This window comes from Trachymyrmex cornetzi, unplaced genomic scaffold (genome assembly GCF_001594075.2).
Source record: "Trachymyrmex cornetzi isolate Tcor2-1 unplaced genomic scaffold, Tcor1.1 scaffold26, whole genome shotgun sequence".
Lineage (NCBI taxonomy): Eukaryota > Metazoa > Arthropoda > Insecta > Hymenoptera > Formicidae > Trachymyrmex > Trachymyrmex cornetzi.
This window is the reverse complement of record NW_017297270.1, coordinates 22443-41576: the sequence shown is the minus strand read 5'-3', so window position 1 is coordinate 41576 and position 19134 is coordinate 22443. Positions and strand designations below refer to the sequence as shown.

Genomic DNA, 19134 nt, shown 5'->3' with positions numbered 1-19134 from the left:
CATTTTTAATAAATGATATAAATATATTTCATTTATTATGTACGAAATCTATGCAGAATGTATATATAATACTTTTATCACATGATTACAGAGTGATTAAGATTGAGATAAAAATTAAAATTACTGATCTTAAACAAGATCATTATCATGTAATTAATCTTTGCACCTTAAATAAGATCAATGATATGTAATCGATCTCAATTTTTTCCGTATAAAAATTGAAAAATAAGTACAGAAATAATGTAATCATTACATTATGAATAATTACATCACTCCTTCAGCAATGTTAGATTTATCTTATACAATTTTGCTAAATTGTTGAAACAAAAAATGAGAATTGAAAGACTTGTACAATAATATATTATAAATAAATTTACAAAGTGAGCAAGGCTTCCTGAAAACAACATTTCGAGGACTGAATACACATACAAGAACGATTTATGATTGTCGTAATTGATATTAAATCTAATATTTTTCCTCGGAAATGTCGCGCTTTATAATTGTTCCTTCGTATTTAATTCAAATCTATTTAATCCATATCTGTTTTTTAATACTACAAAGCAATTAAGAAACTATATCTTTTTATAGCCGTACGAATTGATAGCTGCAACAGAAAAAAGATCGTTCTTATCAAAAAGTTTTATTAAAATACATTTGCGTCAAATAGCTTTTAAACTTTATTTCAATTCTGTCATTTTGTTCATTTTGTTACTATTATGAGACGAGTGATGCAATTTTCTTTTGGACATACCTTCATATTCCTTGTCAACCTGTACCAGCAAGGAGTACCATTCGGGCCCATTTATCGTTCTTATTTCCAGCGTACCACCGTATTGCTCTGGTAGACATTTCGGCGATACGTATTGATGCAATGATTTGCGATCGGTGCCGTGAAAGATTATCTAGCAGAAGAAAAAAGTAAAGAAATATATAAAAACCGAATTAGCAAATCAATATTTAAGGAAACTAAATCCTACTTGAAATATAATAATTTATCGTTGTTATATACTTTTAACTCTATTGTTAATTTAAACAACTTATGCGGCGTATATACATTCTGCAATATTTTACTCTCTTGTTAATTTTGTAACCAAATATTATTTAAAAAAAAAAATAAATTTTTAAATTTATTTTTGTAGAAGGCCACTCCTGCTTCTCTTTGAGCCATTATGCAGTGTCGCCAATTTTATAATGTTCTAAGTAATAAATGTTTTTTGTAACTTTGAGTCTAGAATCGATTGAACATTTTGCCAAATGTAATTATTAAGTTCCAAATTTTTAAATACTGATTATTAAATAAGATATTGTATAAATTTATAAAATGTAAATGGAGATACATAATATCACCTTTTCTTCCATATAACTTCTTATCTCTGAATTGCCGTAATATTTTTTTTAGAATCTGCTGATAAATTGATAGCATAGGTATTGCTAATATTTTGATTCATTATATACTCACTCTGTTTTTCAACTTCTCTTTCAGGAACGGTTTGAACAGAGCGAACACCATGTTGAATACATACGGTTGATTTACAATGTGTATGTTTTTTACCCTTACAGGCATTGCCTCTTGAAGCAAATCGACTATCCTCTTGGCAAACGGCGGAGTAAACTGCCAGGTTTGTTGAAGGGTGAGACCATCCATGTCAAAAATGACAATCGCGCCAGCGATCTGTGTACTCGGCTCCAGCATGGCCGCTTCTAAATACAATACACATCCTTTATAAACTTCGTCGAGGCTGCACTTGTTGTGCTTCCATTTCTTGCCGAGTTCAATTATCAGCATACGTCGGCCGTGTTGATCGCGATTAGGCAGCACGGTTAGGATGTTTTGCTCGAAGACATTTTTCTCTCTACTCGGTTTTAAGTTGTCGTACACAGTCGCATGTTTCACCTTGAAGTTGTAATAGTGTTTGATGAGCTTGGCAGACGATTCGGGATAATACTTGCACGGCCTCAGAAACCTAATCAACCAGGCTTCATTGTCCAACGGGCATTTCAAATCTTTCTCAGCTGTCAGATAAAAATTTTAAATATAAAAAATATCCAAAAAGTTTAACCCTTATAGTATCATGATCAATTCGGTGTCTTATGATTTCTATTATCGAAAGTATCTCGAATCTGTTAACCTTTTCATCTGTTTAAAATAGTTACAAAAAGACTTTAAAAGTTTACAAACATACTTTTAATTTTGTAGAACAAATGTTTTGAACTTCATTTTGGAAAATAATAAAATGTAGTATAATTTAATTATCGAAAAAGTCATAGAAAAAATTATAAATCAGATAAAAGTGATTGATTAAAAAAATTGTAATTATCTATAATAAATGCACATAAAAAATTACTTTAGGATTTTTTTAGTTTAGATACAAAGTTTTGAAAAAAATTCAAGAACTTCAAATTCTCCAAAAAATAAAATTTTTGAAGAGCATAAATATGTAGAGGAAAGCCACTTATTATGAGATAGGCGCCTAATATGAGATAGCGGCGTTTCTGTTAAACTAATAAACGCTATCTATTAGTTCCACCATGAATTTATTGTTCTTGGATTGAAAACTATTTTTAGTAGAAAATTCATTATTAGATCATGCCTATCATTATAAAACAAGATTTTAGAATTTGGATGTCTTCAAGTTTCATTGAGATGAGCATTTAAACCTTGTTTATTATTTAACAAATAAATATTTGGCAATGAATTCTTCATGTAGTAATAGAATAAGGTCGTACTAATAGAAAAATACGGGATATGTTGAAATGATTAATTACAGAAGTTAGATTTGATGATCGTAAAACCATAAGGCGTGGAAATCGTAATATGAGATACCCAGGATATTCCTAATATGAAATAACCCATGCTCCTATGTTATAGTGAAAATCGTTACTAAAGGATAAATGTTATTGTATATTAAAGCTTATTAAATTCCCTTCAAAATAACCTATTATTTTTTTAAATTTTGCCTATAGACTTCTAGCATTTACCCAAAATGAACTTGGTATGTCATAATAGGGGCCTTTCCTCTATATCCAGAATTAAATTTTGTGCTGTTTACAGCGAAATTGACAGCCGCGGTCGCCACATTGCGCATAAATCTCTCCTCTCACAAATTTTCTTTTAAGCGAGCTTTTAAGAGAAGATAAGGATCGCCGAGTCCCTTCAACGTGCAAGAAATTTGCTTGAACAGAAATCAATCGGTCACGAAATATCCAGGATAGTAATTTCGAAACAAATTACAAAAGAAAAATGATATAAAGTCGCTCGTATATTGTTAACTATCGTCAATAATTAAAATTTAAATGTCTGCCGTATTTAACAAAATACTTAAATTATCCATTAAAAAATTATCTGTAATATCAAATAAAATGATGAAATTTATCATAATCAAATGTCATAAAAAATTTGAATAAAAAACTTACATTGCAAATATATTCACGATAATCTGTTAAAATGCGATGTACTTACAGTAAGACGTTGTAAGAACGTGTATAAGAGGTTAAATAGAAATTATTAATATTAGTGCGCGGTAAAGGAGTATAATAAATAAATACAACACAAAATGTAAACATTAAAAATAAAATAGGTATTTTTAACGCATAGGTATTTGTTGCGCACTTTTGCGATTAATACTTAACGCTCAAAGGCAACTGTTATCAAGCATAGATTGAAGAAAAATGAAAAATAAGCATTTCGAGTTAGAGGAGGGTTTATGTTGTATAACCGGTATCGGTGATTAGAGATAAACTTTAATTTTTATATTGCAATTATATTTAAGACCTTAAACGCGTTTTCCTAGAAATCATATCTTTCAAGTCCGTTAATATAATTTCAGGAATTACTGAATCTATTAATTTTTTTTTTCAACTTTTCCGTATATGTAAAATACGTGTCATGTAAATTGCATGAACTGATTATTGCAATATGCATAAATTAATTACTTTTTCATAAATATTAAATAAAAAAATTTTGTTAAAAATTTGATACTTGCCTTTTAAAACTATATCATTTGAACAATTGCAATATTTTTCATTTATCCTAGTTTAGACAATATAGTCACACTAATAATAATAACCAGTAATAACTAAAAATTCTTTTGTTTCGAATAAGGGTGTTTTGTAGAGATTTCAAAATAATAACAAAATTATAAAAAATTACTGATTATTCTAAATCACATTTAAAAGTAATATAATCAATTTTTGGTGATGATTTAGTAACTGGATCACAAAGTTATTTTGAATACTTAAAGGATTCATACAAAAGTATTTAGATATTTGTTATCATTTCTTAAATTTTAGTTTATAAAAATAAAAGTAATAAAAAAATTAATTAATAAACTATAAAAATGTGTTGTTTAATAAAAACAGAATGTTATAAACATAATATACGTTATAAATATAACTTTTATATATATACAGTTGGTTTAAAGTTTAAATATTAACACATTTATAAAAATGATTTCGATACATCCAAATTAGATAGCTGCAATCGTAGATCTGTTTTTTATTCTTGCACTAGACTTGACTAGAATCCCTATAACAGTCTGGACACTGCATTCGCGCACATGCCCGTCCGCCATTAACAGTCAAAACCGGAAATGTATCGCCGTGTTTGCCGTGTGATTCAAATGACTGCTTGCTGATATACGCGACAATAAAGTTGAATTCAAACTACTTAAATGATCCAAGATGAAAAATAGAGTAGAATAGAATTGTACAAGCGAGCAAAAATATGTCTGACAACGTGTCAATATCTCTGCATTCGTTTAAGCAGCGGTTAGCGCAGAAGTATTACTTTATCCTTGTTGTTCACCGAGTGTTACCCTGATGACAATAAAAATCGGAGCGTAAATCGAATTGGAGAGTAATAGAAACGTAAAGGAAACTTCTAGAAGGCGAAAATTGGAACAATGAAATGTAAAAGAAGCATTTACGCTTCTTTTACATTTTGATGTTTCAATTTTCGCCTCCTAGAAGTTTCGTTTACGCTTCTGTTACTCTCTCATTACATTCGATTTACGCTCTGATTTTTATTTTCATCAGGGTAAACAAGGATTAAATAATACTCTCTGCGTTAACCGTTGCGTAAACGAATGCACCCTATGTCTTGCAATCATCTATATAATGATATATCTGTATAATGTGTATACTAATCTATACTGCTGTTGCGGGATTTTCTAAACATTTTATCGACAATTATCGCTATCGTTAATTAGTGACAATGAGAACGGCCCTTTCTTCCAGGATCATCCTGCCATTGGCTGTCGCTAGTTAACGATAGCGTCAGTTAATGGCGGAATCAATCAACAATTGCTTCAGCAGTGTCCATAGACTCTATTATAGAGACTCTAGACTTGACTAGATTGCACTAGAACTCTCCTTCTCGCTTTCGCCAAATATCAAATATACCTATCTCACTTTAAGTTCTAAAAGTGTTCAGCACATTAGTTCAGCTATAGAAAACAGACCTAATATCAATCACCGACGCATGTTTTTATTTTTAAATTTACGTAAAATTTTTTTTTAATTTACATAAAAATAAATAAATATTTAGCTACATCAAAACTTGCCGATACTTACTATAAATACGTACAAATAGATAGCGTAAAAGAATATATGCGGCAGTTTCTTTAAAAAAAAAAAAAATATTCCCCAAAATATAAGCCACATTTTTATGTTCTACACTGGAATACCCTTTAACGTGTTGCCATTTACAATTCATATTTTATTATATATTTTTTATTTCGTATTTCATAATTTTTACGTTAACTTAACAGATTTTTTATATTCACGCTACCTTTTAATAATTCTTGCAGGCGTGCTATCGATTGTTTTTGCATCTCAGGAGACTCTCTCAATTCCTTCTTTGCTACTTCCTGCAATTCTGGATTAGGAGGCTCGAACTCGAACTCGAGCTTAAAATCGCCAATTTTTATGAACGGCACTTCAGCGAGGTCCGATAACATGATTTCTGAAAAAGTGGTAACATATTAGCAAGTCCCTCTCTTTTAGCTAATATTTATTCAATTTTTCTTTAACAGATATTTTCTAACAACAATAGTAAACACTCGTCGATTTATGGTAACAATTAATTGCTAATTTATGCTAAATTATTAATAAGACAAGTTATAAAGAGTATTTATAATGTGAAGAAAAATTTTGCAATAATATTGTTTCAATTTTAATTAAACATAAAAAGATATAAAAATATAAAGAGTTAATGAAATTTTTTTAGATTGAGGAGATTTTTACGGTTAAATTGGAGATGAGATTTTTACGGTTAAATTGATGACGAAATTTGTAAATATATTTCAAGGAAGGTACAAAGGGACACTATTATTTATTTAAATGTTATTTATTACTAAATTTGAGTTGTAGAAAATTAATTTGTAATACAAAATTTATAAAAAATAATTTATTAAAAATATTGAAATATCTTCTGTCATTAAAAACAAACCCGAAAAGTTTGAGTTTTGCAATGAAATGTGCTTTTTTGTATCAAGGTTTGGATCTAGTTTTCCTCGGTACATTTTGATTTGTATTGTAGATTTAAATCTAAAACAAACATTAGAAAAATGCTATTACAAAATAGTAACAATATAAATAATTGTTGATTTTTATGCAAAAATTAGAGTTTTATGTTTATATTGTTACTATTTTGTATTGTATAATAATATGTTTCTAGTAGTTTATTTTAGGTTCAATCTATGGAATTTCCTGAGGAAAAGTAGACTAGAAAATAATAAATTTTGTTAGAAATTACGAAATCGTGATAACAAAACACGAAGCACTCCATAGTTTTTGGATCTGTTTTCAATAATAGTAAATTATATTTCTAACGAGTCTTGCATTATAATTTAATTATATTACAATTTAATTTTGTATTATAATTTAATTTTCTACATCTTATAGAGAACAACACTTAAACATTAGAGTTTTATAATATAATTTAATTTTTTACATTTCATAAAGAACTGTGTCATTTATTCCTTTTCCTGAAATAAATTCACAAATTTTGCTTTCAAGTTAACCATAAAAACTTTTTATCCCTTCTTGAATCATTCAATCTTTTATTTTATATTGTCTCTATTTGATTTGAAATATTAAACTCAAACAAGTCCATAATAATATAATATACTTAGGACATACTATATAATCACTGATAATAATCATCAATACGTGTTGACGTAATATATTAATATTCTAATATTACACGAGCGGTAAGCGAGAATAACTGACACTTGCAAAGGATCAAGCGATATTATCAACAGTTGCGTAAATCAATGAAAAAAACACGTTTTTATCCTTCATAGGAACAATAGTTAATTAATGCATTACAAATAGTCGACCGAATCCAGAAGCTACGGACTAAAACTTCTCATTGGCGCGTCACGTTCACGCGAACTATCATTGGAAACGTGACTCAGCAACGTTATCGGAAACATTCGAAGAAGTCATTCTGTGGCCAGAGAAATATTCTAAAGTCTCAAACAACTATAACTATATTTGTACAATATTGCGTAATTATGATTATCCAAAAAGTCCATATGGATCTTTGAGAAAATTCAAATTATTTTAATTATTTTCTATATTATTTGCTGTACATGTATAAGTGAATAGAGATTATACAAAAAAAAAGCAATCGTATTATATATCACATAACATATATAATATATTTTATACATATATCATTATATTTATTTATATATGATTATGTATGTAAATTTTATACTGAAAAGCGAAAAAAATTTATGTAACAGATACACGTATATGTTATACACATATCTATTAAAGTTGAAAAATACAATAAAACATTGTTAGTGCTGTATAAATAGTGCCTACTGATCATCACATTAATTTTTCTTCGTGATTGATGAACAATCGAAAGAAATTTATTCTATCGATGGCATTACATATGTTAATTGCGGTATAATTTTGCCGTGTATCCTTACTACATAGCTACATAGTTCTTATAGGACAGTTGATGGTTAGATAAATTAAAAACACCAGGTTGTACACTAAAAGAAAAGCTTGGCTACTGTAGCAAATTAGATGGTAAAATATGGCATAACGTTTTGAACTGGCTGTTGCAACCAATTAAAAATGCTATGCCATATTCAGCTAATTTTTTCTTTCAGTGTAATAAATTTATCTGCATAAAGAAGATATGAACGTGTCAAAGAAGTGGCACTATTGTTTGCTGACATAATGCTTGACAATTTTAGATACCGCGTACAATAATATTATCATTAAACTTTATATAATACTATCATTACTTACAATATTATCATATATAATATTATCATTACGTGATACGAATCGAGATTGATGACTTAGAAAGACAGACCTTGAGAGAGGACCTTGACTCTGCGGAAAAAAGGAAAGTGATGTAAGGCTTTTAGCAAGTTCTTGTGTAACTTTCCAACCTGTTTTCTCTTTATCTTTAAAGTGCAATTGAAAAGCGTAATGTCCAAAGAATGATGTATATGTAAAGAATGATTTTGCTGAAATATTTAAAAATTCAGATAGATACAGATCTGAAAAGAAGTTTTAATGGAGCATTAAGATACATTATACAGGAAATTTAAACATGATGACTAGTGCAAAAAATGATGACGTTCTAGCAATCAGTTTGAGCGTTTTACATAATTATATCGATATCAAAATTGATTTTCAGATCTGAAGCATTCCTTATCAAACCGGTTATTTTAAATATTTTGTTTAATTTGCTGATATATTCTATAGATGAAATACATGAGACTCGTATTTCGCGAAAAAAATTTGAGATTTTTTTGGTGAAGTTATTCACTCTTGTAAGTTGTAGAAATTCATAAAAGTCGCTCATTAATGTGACATTAAAATTACGCGAACATTAAAATTATTATATTGTCCATGATGTAAGAATGCAAGATGTACTATTGCTCATAATGGCGATAGCAATACTGGAAACAACCAATCAAATTTTGGCCTATATGCACTTTCCTGCGTATAATAGCGTTGACATATTGGAATAGCCAATCAAATTTTGACCTCAAATTCACTCTCCTACTACATCCTCGGGAAAGATACACCTTGTCTTCTTATATCATGATATCATCGAAACCATTAGTATGCAGTATCGCGCCGTTATACAACAGAATTTTTTAACTATACAGTCCGTTCGAGTTTCATTTTGAAATTTTCAAGGTTAATTTATGATTTGAAGTAGGAATATGATGATATTTTTACAAAATTTTTAAATTAAGTTGATGATGAAAAAAATGTAAATAGATGGAAAATAATTTATTTATATGAAAATGATAAATTAAAAATAACTTATCCCTATATAAACAATTTAAGATCTTTAAAATCTTTCTCTTGCATTTTTTTTGTACAACTAATGGTTTCGACGATATAATAATTTAAATGTTCGCATGAGCGACATTTTTTATAAATCTCTGTAACTTACAAGTGTGAATAATTTCACAAAAAAAATCTTAATTTTTTTTCGCCAAACATGTGTTTCATATTTTTATCTGTAGAATATGTCAGCGAATTTAAATAAAAAAAAAAATTAAAAATGACGATGTTACAAAGGTGTTCGGTTTGACGTGGAATGCCTCATCTAAATACCTAATTTAATTTTTTACCTAGTTTAATTTTTATTTTAGCAAACTGGTTTTTTCGTATATGTGTTACAGGAAATTCCCAAAACTTCGGAAATTTCGAAAGTAGGTATATTTTATTTTCACAAAAAGTTTACGATGTGTATTTTGACATACTTATAAACGATCATTTGTTGGAATGTTGTATTCATGCAATTAAACGTGTTGCAGTGTTACACTGAAGGAAATGTTTCGGTATGTATAACGTACCATTTATTTTATTGATATGCGACTAATAAAAACTTTCTTACTTTTTTATTTAGAAATTGTGTTTTTTAAATCAAAATTTGGTTAGAACAATACAATTTTTGGTTTGACTAACCAATTTATAACAAAAAATAAATGATTATTATATATACCAAATCTTTCTCAGTGTATACTGGAAGATAACTTCATCTTGTAAAGTGTAATAAAAAGCATCATGCATCCAAAGAAAGGTTATGTTTAAATTTAAAATCATTTCTTTTGTTAATGTTTTTAAATTGAAGTGAAAATATCTTTGTGAGAGAGAAAAATAAAGTTTATTTTATTTCTAGAAATAATGTTTAAATCTAAGATAAATTTATTTAGTTTCAAGAAATGATGTTCAAAGCAAAAAAACTTTTCTTTAACCGCGATGCACAAATTTCTTTGATTCAAACACATTATTTTAATCAAAGAAATTTTTCTTTTAAGTGTGTAAAATACGTAGCATATTAATACCCACATATTAGGAATTTCTAAAAAATTTCGTAACTTTCGGAAACAATACATTTTACTTTCACGAAGTTCTCGATATGTTTTGACACACTAGTAAAAAACAATTGTACCGAAAAAGTATAACCTTGCAATGAAAGATTTGCAGCATTGTGCGTGCCGAAAGATAACTTCATCTTTAAAGCATGATCATCAAAAAGCATCACATAAAAAAGCATATTAGCTACGTCTTACACAAGTCAACAGGAACTTACAAAAAATTTTAAATTTTCTAAAGCAATGTATTTTTTACTACAAAGTTCAAGATATGTTTGATAAACTTGTAAACGATCGTTCGTCGGAATGTTCCAACTCTGCACTGAATCATGTTTTGCAGCGTTATGCACGTTGAAAGATAACGCAACCTACTTGCGCACACACAGAAAAATACACAAGTAATAATTATTTCAAGTATTTCAAAAATTCATATTTGCAAATCTATCATAAGTTCATTACAAACATTAAATTTATTCAAAATATGAATTCCAGTGAGAGGGAGAGAGGAGGAGGGGGGGGAGAGAGAAAGAGAGAGAGTTTAATACTTCAATCAAGTTTATTAAATTAAAAGAAATTTAATTTGCTTATTATGAAAAGTTCGTTTCTTCGATCAATTTTATAATATTCTTTAAAAGAAAATAAATTCTTGCTTCGAATATATAATAATTAGTTTTTCTGAAATTTTGTAATAAGTATATTTTAAGATTATTATCAAGAAAATATTCTTCGTTAAAGATAACCGTACTTAAAGGGAAGAAAATAAATTGAGTAATCACTTTTCTTAGCAGTAGATTGATTTTTCTGTATGTACTTGTTTCTCAGTACGCGTCGCTTGCTATACTAATATCCTTTATTAATTTACGTGAACGAGTTAGTACACTACTGTGATAAGTTTCTGTTGGTCGCGCGCGCCTTATCGTGACTTATAGACAAGTGCAATGTGCGCATGTTTTTTTATTTTAAATTTCCCCGCGAAAGCTGACAAACTATTGGTGTGCGCGCGCTACACGTAACGATTACGGGATATCAGATTCGAAATGAAGAACGATGTAATAGAATGTGTAATGTTACGGTATGCGCCTGAACTTGCGATTTTGCAGGATACAATTATGCAACGCCTAAGCCGAACGTTATTATACATGATGCAGCGAGATAATTTCGCGATTGCACGCGAGACGGGCTCTATTTTCTATGTGGCGCATTGTGCGACGAATCGTAAATTAGCTCAGACTTTTGATCGCACAATTGCGCTCACGTGGGAATTAATTACGACTAATTATTCTTATATTGTAAGCCAATAAATGCCAACACGAATTTTGCGGTATTATACAAAACGCATATACATTGTAATCGTCGAAAAAAAATGGTCATTATTTATCCGCGCGGTGGGAGCATCTCAATTCAATTCCATTCCACATGCGATATAAAATTACATAAAGATGCATATTAATTAGAAATAGAAGATGAGTCATTTGAAATCGTGTGGAATTTTCACTCAGCTTTTTTCTACATTTTGCACTTATCTAATATATGAGGATCGTAATAAGCAATGCATATTTATATATAATCTAGCTTGCTCAATGTTTTAAAGATTACTGGGTTTATAAATTTTTTTACGCTGGGAAATACCAAGAGATAATTTCGTTATGCGCATTTAAAAAAACGCGCATACATTAATACTTGGTCGACTAATTGTTTGCAAACGAAATATGTCATGGCGAACGGCATTTCAAGTTCGGAGTTAGGTGCTTCGTCTTCTACGAAGTTGTTTACGAGGCACTTCTGCTTTAATGATATATCGATCTTTTATACACAATATTCGTTGATGTAAGACAGAAATGATTTTTTCTGAATGAAAATTTTAAGGTAAATCAATTTAAGATTGCTGAAGTAATCTTTAAGTTATGAATAGCTAAAAGGCAATGAATTATTGCAAAATAAATTTTAAAGATAGATATATAAATAAAGAATTATTTTTTAATCAACTTTAAATATACTAAACTAACTATGTAATATTTGACTATACAATTATTTTGATATAATTAATGATATATTAATAATACGATTAGGTATTAAATAATCAATCAATAATTAAAGTACTTCATTATATAATTGTTTTAATATAATGAATGATCACGTATTTATGTTAAAATGTTATTTTAAAAGAAAAAGAATATTGTGAGAAAATAATCCAGAAATAGTTTATTAAATATATTCCGATCTCTCATAAACACAAATATGTTTAGACGATGCTTACTGCTTAGAAATAAAGCATGTTCACCTAGATACTCCCTTTCACTGTTTTACTATTTGGCAATCGCGAATACTCAAGTGCACTTTACCTCGCTTTCGGGATGACTATTATGTAAACAACTGGCAGCCAACCAAACATCCTTTCACGAATTGCGAAAAGTGTGTGTATTGGAGAGCAAATTAACAATTTCCGCTAGCGTTTCATTTCTACATCGAAATAATCGTGACAAATATATTTCAATGCAAAAATGACAGAATAACTTTACTGTAAAAAAAAATAAAACATAGTTTTTTCTCTTTCTTTTTCTCCTTCATCGTTTTTTTATTTTCTTCTCTATAATCATTGTTTTCTATTCCATTTTACTTCATCTTCATTTTTATTTTCTACACCGATCATAACCTATACTTTCTGTTATGTTTTAATTTATTTTTTGTGTTCTTAAAGGGTTTTCCATAGAATTTTTAATAACCCCTTTATCTCTTTCTCTCTCTCTCTCTCTCTCTCTCTCTCTCTCTCTCTCATTATTGGAATAATATTTTCAAATAAAAACCATCATATCTTATTTTATCCTTTAATGATGTAACCCAATATTTTACCGTAAAGAATACTCGAATAAAGTTACGGGAAATGCTCCTATAATTGTATCTTTCAATAACCTTCTCTGTGATTAAAGTATTGTCTTATATCGGAGATCGCTCTGTAATGAATTTTCGTAAAAGAAAATGACAAGTAATTGCTTAGTCTGTCAAAATACAAGTCATCAGTTGAGACTTTGAGAGTATTTATGCACGTGGATGCGATATCTTCGCAAGAAGTCAAGAAAGGGGTGTTAGAGAGGGGAGGGGAAGAGAAACCGAAGAGGAAGATACTTTATTTATCATTTGATATTTACGACTTCGCGAACTATCTTGAAGATGTCTGGCTTGAAAATTTCGCGTTTGCGGCGATTTATGAAAATTGTAATTACACAGGACAGGAAGTAGGAACGAATACGTCCGCAAAATAAAGGTGCGCCGTAAATGGAACGTCAAATATTTCTTCGCGCGTAATGCGCCATGAAGCCACATCCGGCCAACGGGAAATGCGATGCTGATGACTTCTCTCGAATCAACTCGCTCTCGCAAATCTCTTAGAAATCGTCGTTTCCTTAAAAGCGAAATCATCAACGACGACATCGAGATGCTCTATTGAGATTTCAGAGCAAGAATATATGAAATAAGTTTATAATAATAAGGTATGCTTTGAATATAGTCGTCTCTAAAAAGAAAAATAAAACTGGTATATTCATAATCCGTTCTTATTTCAAGATCGTTTTAAGTAATGTTTTAAGATGCTAATACGATCCTCTGATTGATTCGTGACATTTTAAGAATGTCTTAAATATAAAAATTGACTCTGAATATCGGTTTATATTTCAAGTACTATAGGTTCTTCGCTTTTCAAGTACTATAGGTTCTTCACTTTTCCAGGTAGAACAAAAAATTATAACGTCAAGTTGACATCAAATGGAAATTATTTTAGGCAAAATTATACATTTTTGACAATGATTTTGTGATGAATTCTTGAATGATTTTTATTAAACGATTTAAATTAAAAAAAAATTTTAATTAAAAAAATTACTTAAAAATTATTATTATGTCTCAAGAATTTATCACAAAATTATCGTCAAAATTAAAATCGAGTGACATCATTATAATTTTTCCTAAAAATGACTTCTACTTGATGTTAAGTTAATTTTATTACGATATTATACCTGGATTATGCTCATTCTGAATTTTGTACATACTTTTGAAAGAATAAACAGTGATAATATATTTCACTGTTTAATATTTCATTACTTAACCTTGGTTTCGTGTAGACATAAGACAAAAGCTGCGATGCGCTTTATCCCTGCCAACTGTTGCCAAATTGCATAATATTGATGAAATCGACACGTCCTGTCAATACAACATACGAATAAAAAATGACAAATGATATTAGCTAAGAGATTACAAATTCTCTTTCTGACGATAATGAATAATGTATTATCTTCGTTTTATGTTTCTTCTTTTCTGTTTTTACACGTCGCCTTTGTCTGTAGATTTGTTCACTTATTTGCACTTTTTGTATTCAGTATTTTCGTTTTCTTTTTCTTCAGCACCCATATATATGTTTATCTTGTGTATAAATTTTTGAGAATTTTAAGCAACGCAAACAAACCTTATACAAACGTGTATATCCAACAAAGATAAAACATATTTTAACTTGTTAATTTAGAAATGACTAGCTTTTTATCATTCTTTGTGAGGGAAGTTTAATCATAAATGACTCGAGGAGATTGTAAATAAAAAACACACTACGTGAATATTTTTATATGTTTGCGTTATCATCGATAAAAGAGATCCTGCGTTTTCTCGTGAATTTCATTTTCCACGGGATATCACCTTGAGGCGATTCGACAGAGTGCTGTTTATGCACTGTATTTATGTCACGGTCGCGAAGAGATCGTTTCGTGGGATTCAGGACCAGTTATGAATCTCAAGCTGCTCTTGGAGAGCAAATATCAAAAGAACTAAATATAATCTTTACACTGAGAATAAAGTTGTCCAGAAAGATATTCCTTGCTTCTATGAAACTGATGTTTCAGGATACTAGAATATTCATAAACAATTTGACTAATTCACAACTTTAAATCTTGATACTAATAAATTATTTTTACGTTCTTTTAAAGATCTTTACATATAAATATTAATAATATAATAAGCTGACACACAACATTACAAATATAATAATAAGCTTATTGTATTGATATATATTTTAAATTTATAGAAAACAAAATAATTCTATGTAAGAGTGATCTATAATGAGAAAAATGTTTTAATTATATCAATAAGAAGTGTATAATAGAATGCATTTAGTGAGGCTAAACAGAATCTTTGGTTATTATAATTGCTTGATATTTTATAGCAAGAATGATTTATAGACTTAACTATATAAGGATTTGGTTAGTACATTTTTTTGGTTGGATACTTACAAAATTTCTAGTCATATTAATTGGACTAAAAAAAGTTACGCTGACTTAATTAAATAAATTAATATCATATTATCAAAGAGTTTTCTAGTATATTTAATAGAGGAGGATTAATCATGTTCATTTAGTAATTTCTAAAAGAAAATTTGATTTGTTTATTCTTGCAACAGATATTGAATTTATCAGATTTTAAACTTATGGATTAAAATAAATTAGGGATCTATTTTGTAACTTTTAACAACGGTAACTGTAGTATTACAGTCTCGTAACGCAGCTTTTTTACCATGTATAAAATCTACTCAATGACATCTATAAGTTACAGAGAATAGGCTTCTCTTAGAATAAATTGCTCGTAAATTTAAAATTTTATACTGCGCATAAAAATCTAGCAGATTTTTTCCATTGTTTTTGCATTAAGATCCTTACGTGTAATAAATCTCAAATAGCGAAGAAAAATGTTGTAGCAATTAAAAGAAATTATATCGTTATCTGTTCAATTAGCTTGCTGGATCTGAAGGAAGATAATTGAGAAATGAGCGCAAAAAGTCTCGTATGTTTTTGTTGGAGAAAAGTTATAGGAATTCTCAAGAAAGTAGCGAGTTGGGAAATCTGAATGGTTAATAATTCAAACGGTTTATAAATCATTCCAATAATTAAAATTAAATCACTCCAATAATTTATTTTGATGAATATTCGATTGTCTTAAACAATAATTTAAGAATTTAAGAATTCGGTTGTCTTAAACAACAATTTAAGAATTCAAGAATACTTTGTAAAAAAATCATTGTGTACTATTAATTTTTTGTCGTTTTTTTTTCCTCTTGCAAAAAACAAATTGTAAACCGTTTTCGCGTAACGTCTTCAATTTTGCATATCATCTATGCGCGTAGATATAAAACCTTTTTCTATCTCTACGTAATGCATAATGATGAATCTAATCGTTTGATACATATGCATGTAGGACAAAAGAAACTTCCTTTTAAGTATTGAGAAATATCATGGATAAAAAATCCATATTTCCCTTTTCTTATATCTTTTTTTTTACTTTCAATAAATTGCAAGTCAGGATGCACGTATAAGTAACAAATATGAGTACTTTATTCAAACATTAAGTTACCTCTTTTAAAAGTTTTCAATTTACAATAGCTTTATCACATATTTCTAACTTATTACATATAAACCCAGGAAAAAAATGTTATATATATGAACATATTTTATATAAAATGTAAATTGTTTATGTCATTATATATAAATAATTTTATGTAATTATATATGAAACATTTTTTTCCCGGAAGGATATGATATATCATTTTTATTGTAAATTTTAAAAAAGGTTTTGAATATATTATATATTTAACATATAATATTTTATACATATATTAAATATATACATTATAGTATGTTGTATATTATTATAGTATATAATTGTACATTATTTTTATATCGCTTTGCTGCAATATCGACATAATTAAAAAACCAAAATTTTTTAGAAAATGAATTGGACTGTTCTGAGTAATTAAAGTTTCATAATATTAGTTTTGAAATGTAATTTTGATACAATAATTGTAGAATGTAGAAGATTAGTATGTCAATTCTTTCTTTTTCTCTTTCAGTGACTCTAAAATGATCATTTTCAAGTTGTACCGTTGTATCAAATGAACGCGATGTTATGTATCTTATAATTATAATAAATATTATGTGAGATATATAATACAGTGTATAGTAATAAATTATAATATAAATATAATATATTCTTACACAAAATATTAATATTTTTTAATAACGAAAGATAGAATATTAAGCGCGAAAATCATTTAAATTACAGTCATTAGTAACATATTGTGCAATGGTATTATCATCGCAATTTTGAAATTGCGAAAGTGCATTTCCAATAAATGTCTGTTACGCGATCATATTCGTTTCTGATATACCTGATCTAATAAATGATTAATTGAACGTAAACTGCAACAAAATGACACGAACAACGGAAAATTGTACTCGGAAATGTGGCGATATAAATTCAAAAAGCTTGATTTCACAATTTTTTATGATTTCGTAAAGTAACCAACCGATATTGATGTAATTGCAAAAGAACTCTATCAATTTCTGCTTGTTAAAAAATATTTTTCGGATACAGGGAGTTAGTAAAGTGAGCACTACTCACGTTTGATGTTACAGCACATTGCGAGATTGTTTTAGGCTCGTAGTGAAGAATGAGTGTGTTAAAATGAATAAACGGACAAACTATCCGTCGACGTGCACGACTGAAGCGCGCGTTAAGAAGAACAGACGAAAATGTGAATGGTACTCGGCCGTTCACTTGTTTTGTATAGTGTGCCAATGTACGAGCGAATTTAGAAAGTTTACAAGAGTGATATCCAGCCGCGGCTTTTCAATTCGTTCGGGTGTCAATTCTGACACTATTTTTGCGCGTTTTACACGCTTAACGTTGATGATAAGACGTGTATCTAATATAAACTGACGTAAGAATACTCGGCGGAAAACATAGTGATAACAACTATAATACAGTACGGCAAAAATCGATTTTTTTTCTTTCCATGAAAAAATCAAAGAGATTCTGAAAGTAGATGTAAAAGAAAATACCTGTGTCTCAGAGTTTTACCAGATCAAATCGTTAACGTTTTTTATGCAGCCATTTATCGTATTTGCCTCATATTTTTACAATTGTTTTAAATTATATAAATTTTTTTAAAGTAAATAATTGACGTTTTTGCATGTGAAATTATGCGATGAGTCCGAATACAAAAAAAAAACAACTTAGAATTATTTTTTTCCATATATTTTCAAATTTTTGTTATTATTATTGTACAAAAATTTGAAAATATATGAAAAATAATAATTCTCAGTTGTTTCTTTTTTTGTATTTGGGCTCATCATATAATTTTACATGCAAAAATGTCAATTATATATTTTAGAAAATTATTATATAATTTAAAACAATTGTAAAAAGCCAATATAAAGTAAATACGATAAATGACTACATAATTAAATGATTACATAAAAAATGTTAATAACTTGATCTGGTAAAACGCTGAGACACGGGTATTTTTTTTTTACATCCATTTTCAGAATCTCTTTGATTTTCTCATGGGAGGAAATATGTGTTGTACTGTGTAATAACGTCTAATGCACAATTGAAGAGCACAGATAGGAACATTGGAATAGGGAATAACAGATTTTGATCTGTTAGATTAGAAACTATATACACCAAATATATCTATACAATACAGTTTCTGATAGACTGAAATTTGTTATTCTCTGTTATACTCTGTTCCTATTGCTTGTGTCTTTTAATTATGCATTAGACTTAAAGATGACAAGTTTTGTAGGAAGAATTAATAGACGCCTAGGTTAAATTATTTTATTGAAATTAACGTGCACATAAATAAGTTATTTTATAGTTACAATAACTATATAAAATAGTTTATTTAATTATATACATATACAGGGTGTCAATTATGTACCGGGACGGTCAAATATTT

The 19134-nt window shown here is 28.5% G+C and overlaps 1 protein-coding gene across 3 annotated transcripts in view; it reads right to left on the bottom strand.

Moving 5' to 3' along the window:
- Positions 1–367: 367 nt before the first annotated feature.
- The window catches only part of LOC108761719 (alpha-tocopherol transfer protein-like), a 25196-nt gene continuing 6429 nt past the window's right edge, over positions 368–19134 (bottom strand). For 2 of the 3 annotated variants that reach the window (XM_018508421.1, XM_018508422.1), the window contains exons 2-4: positions 5789–5962; positions 1460–2013; positions 611–902 (exon numbers count right to left, since the gene is read on the bottom strand). In XM_018508421.1, the coding sequence (XP_018363923.1) occupies positions 678–902; positions 1460–2013; positions 5789–5962 (953 nt within the window). In that variant the 3' untranslated portion in view covers positions 611–677. The other variant, XM_018508423.1, reaches the window with a different exon arrangement.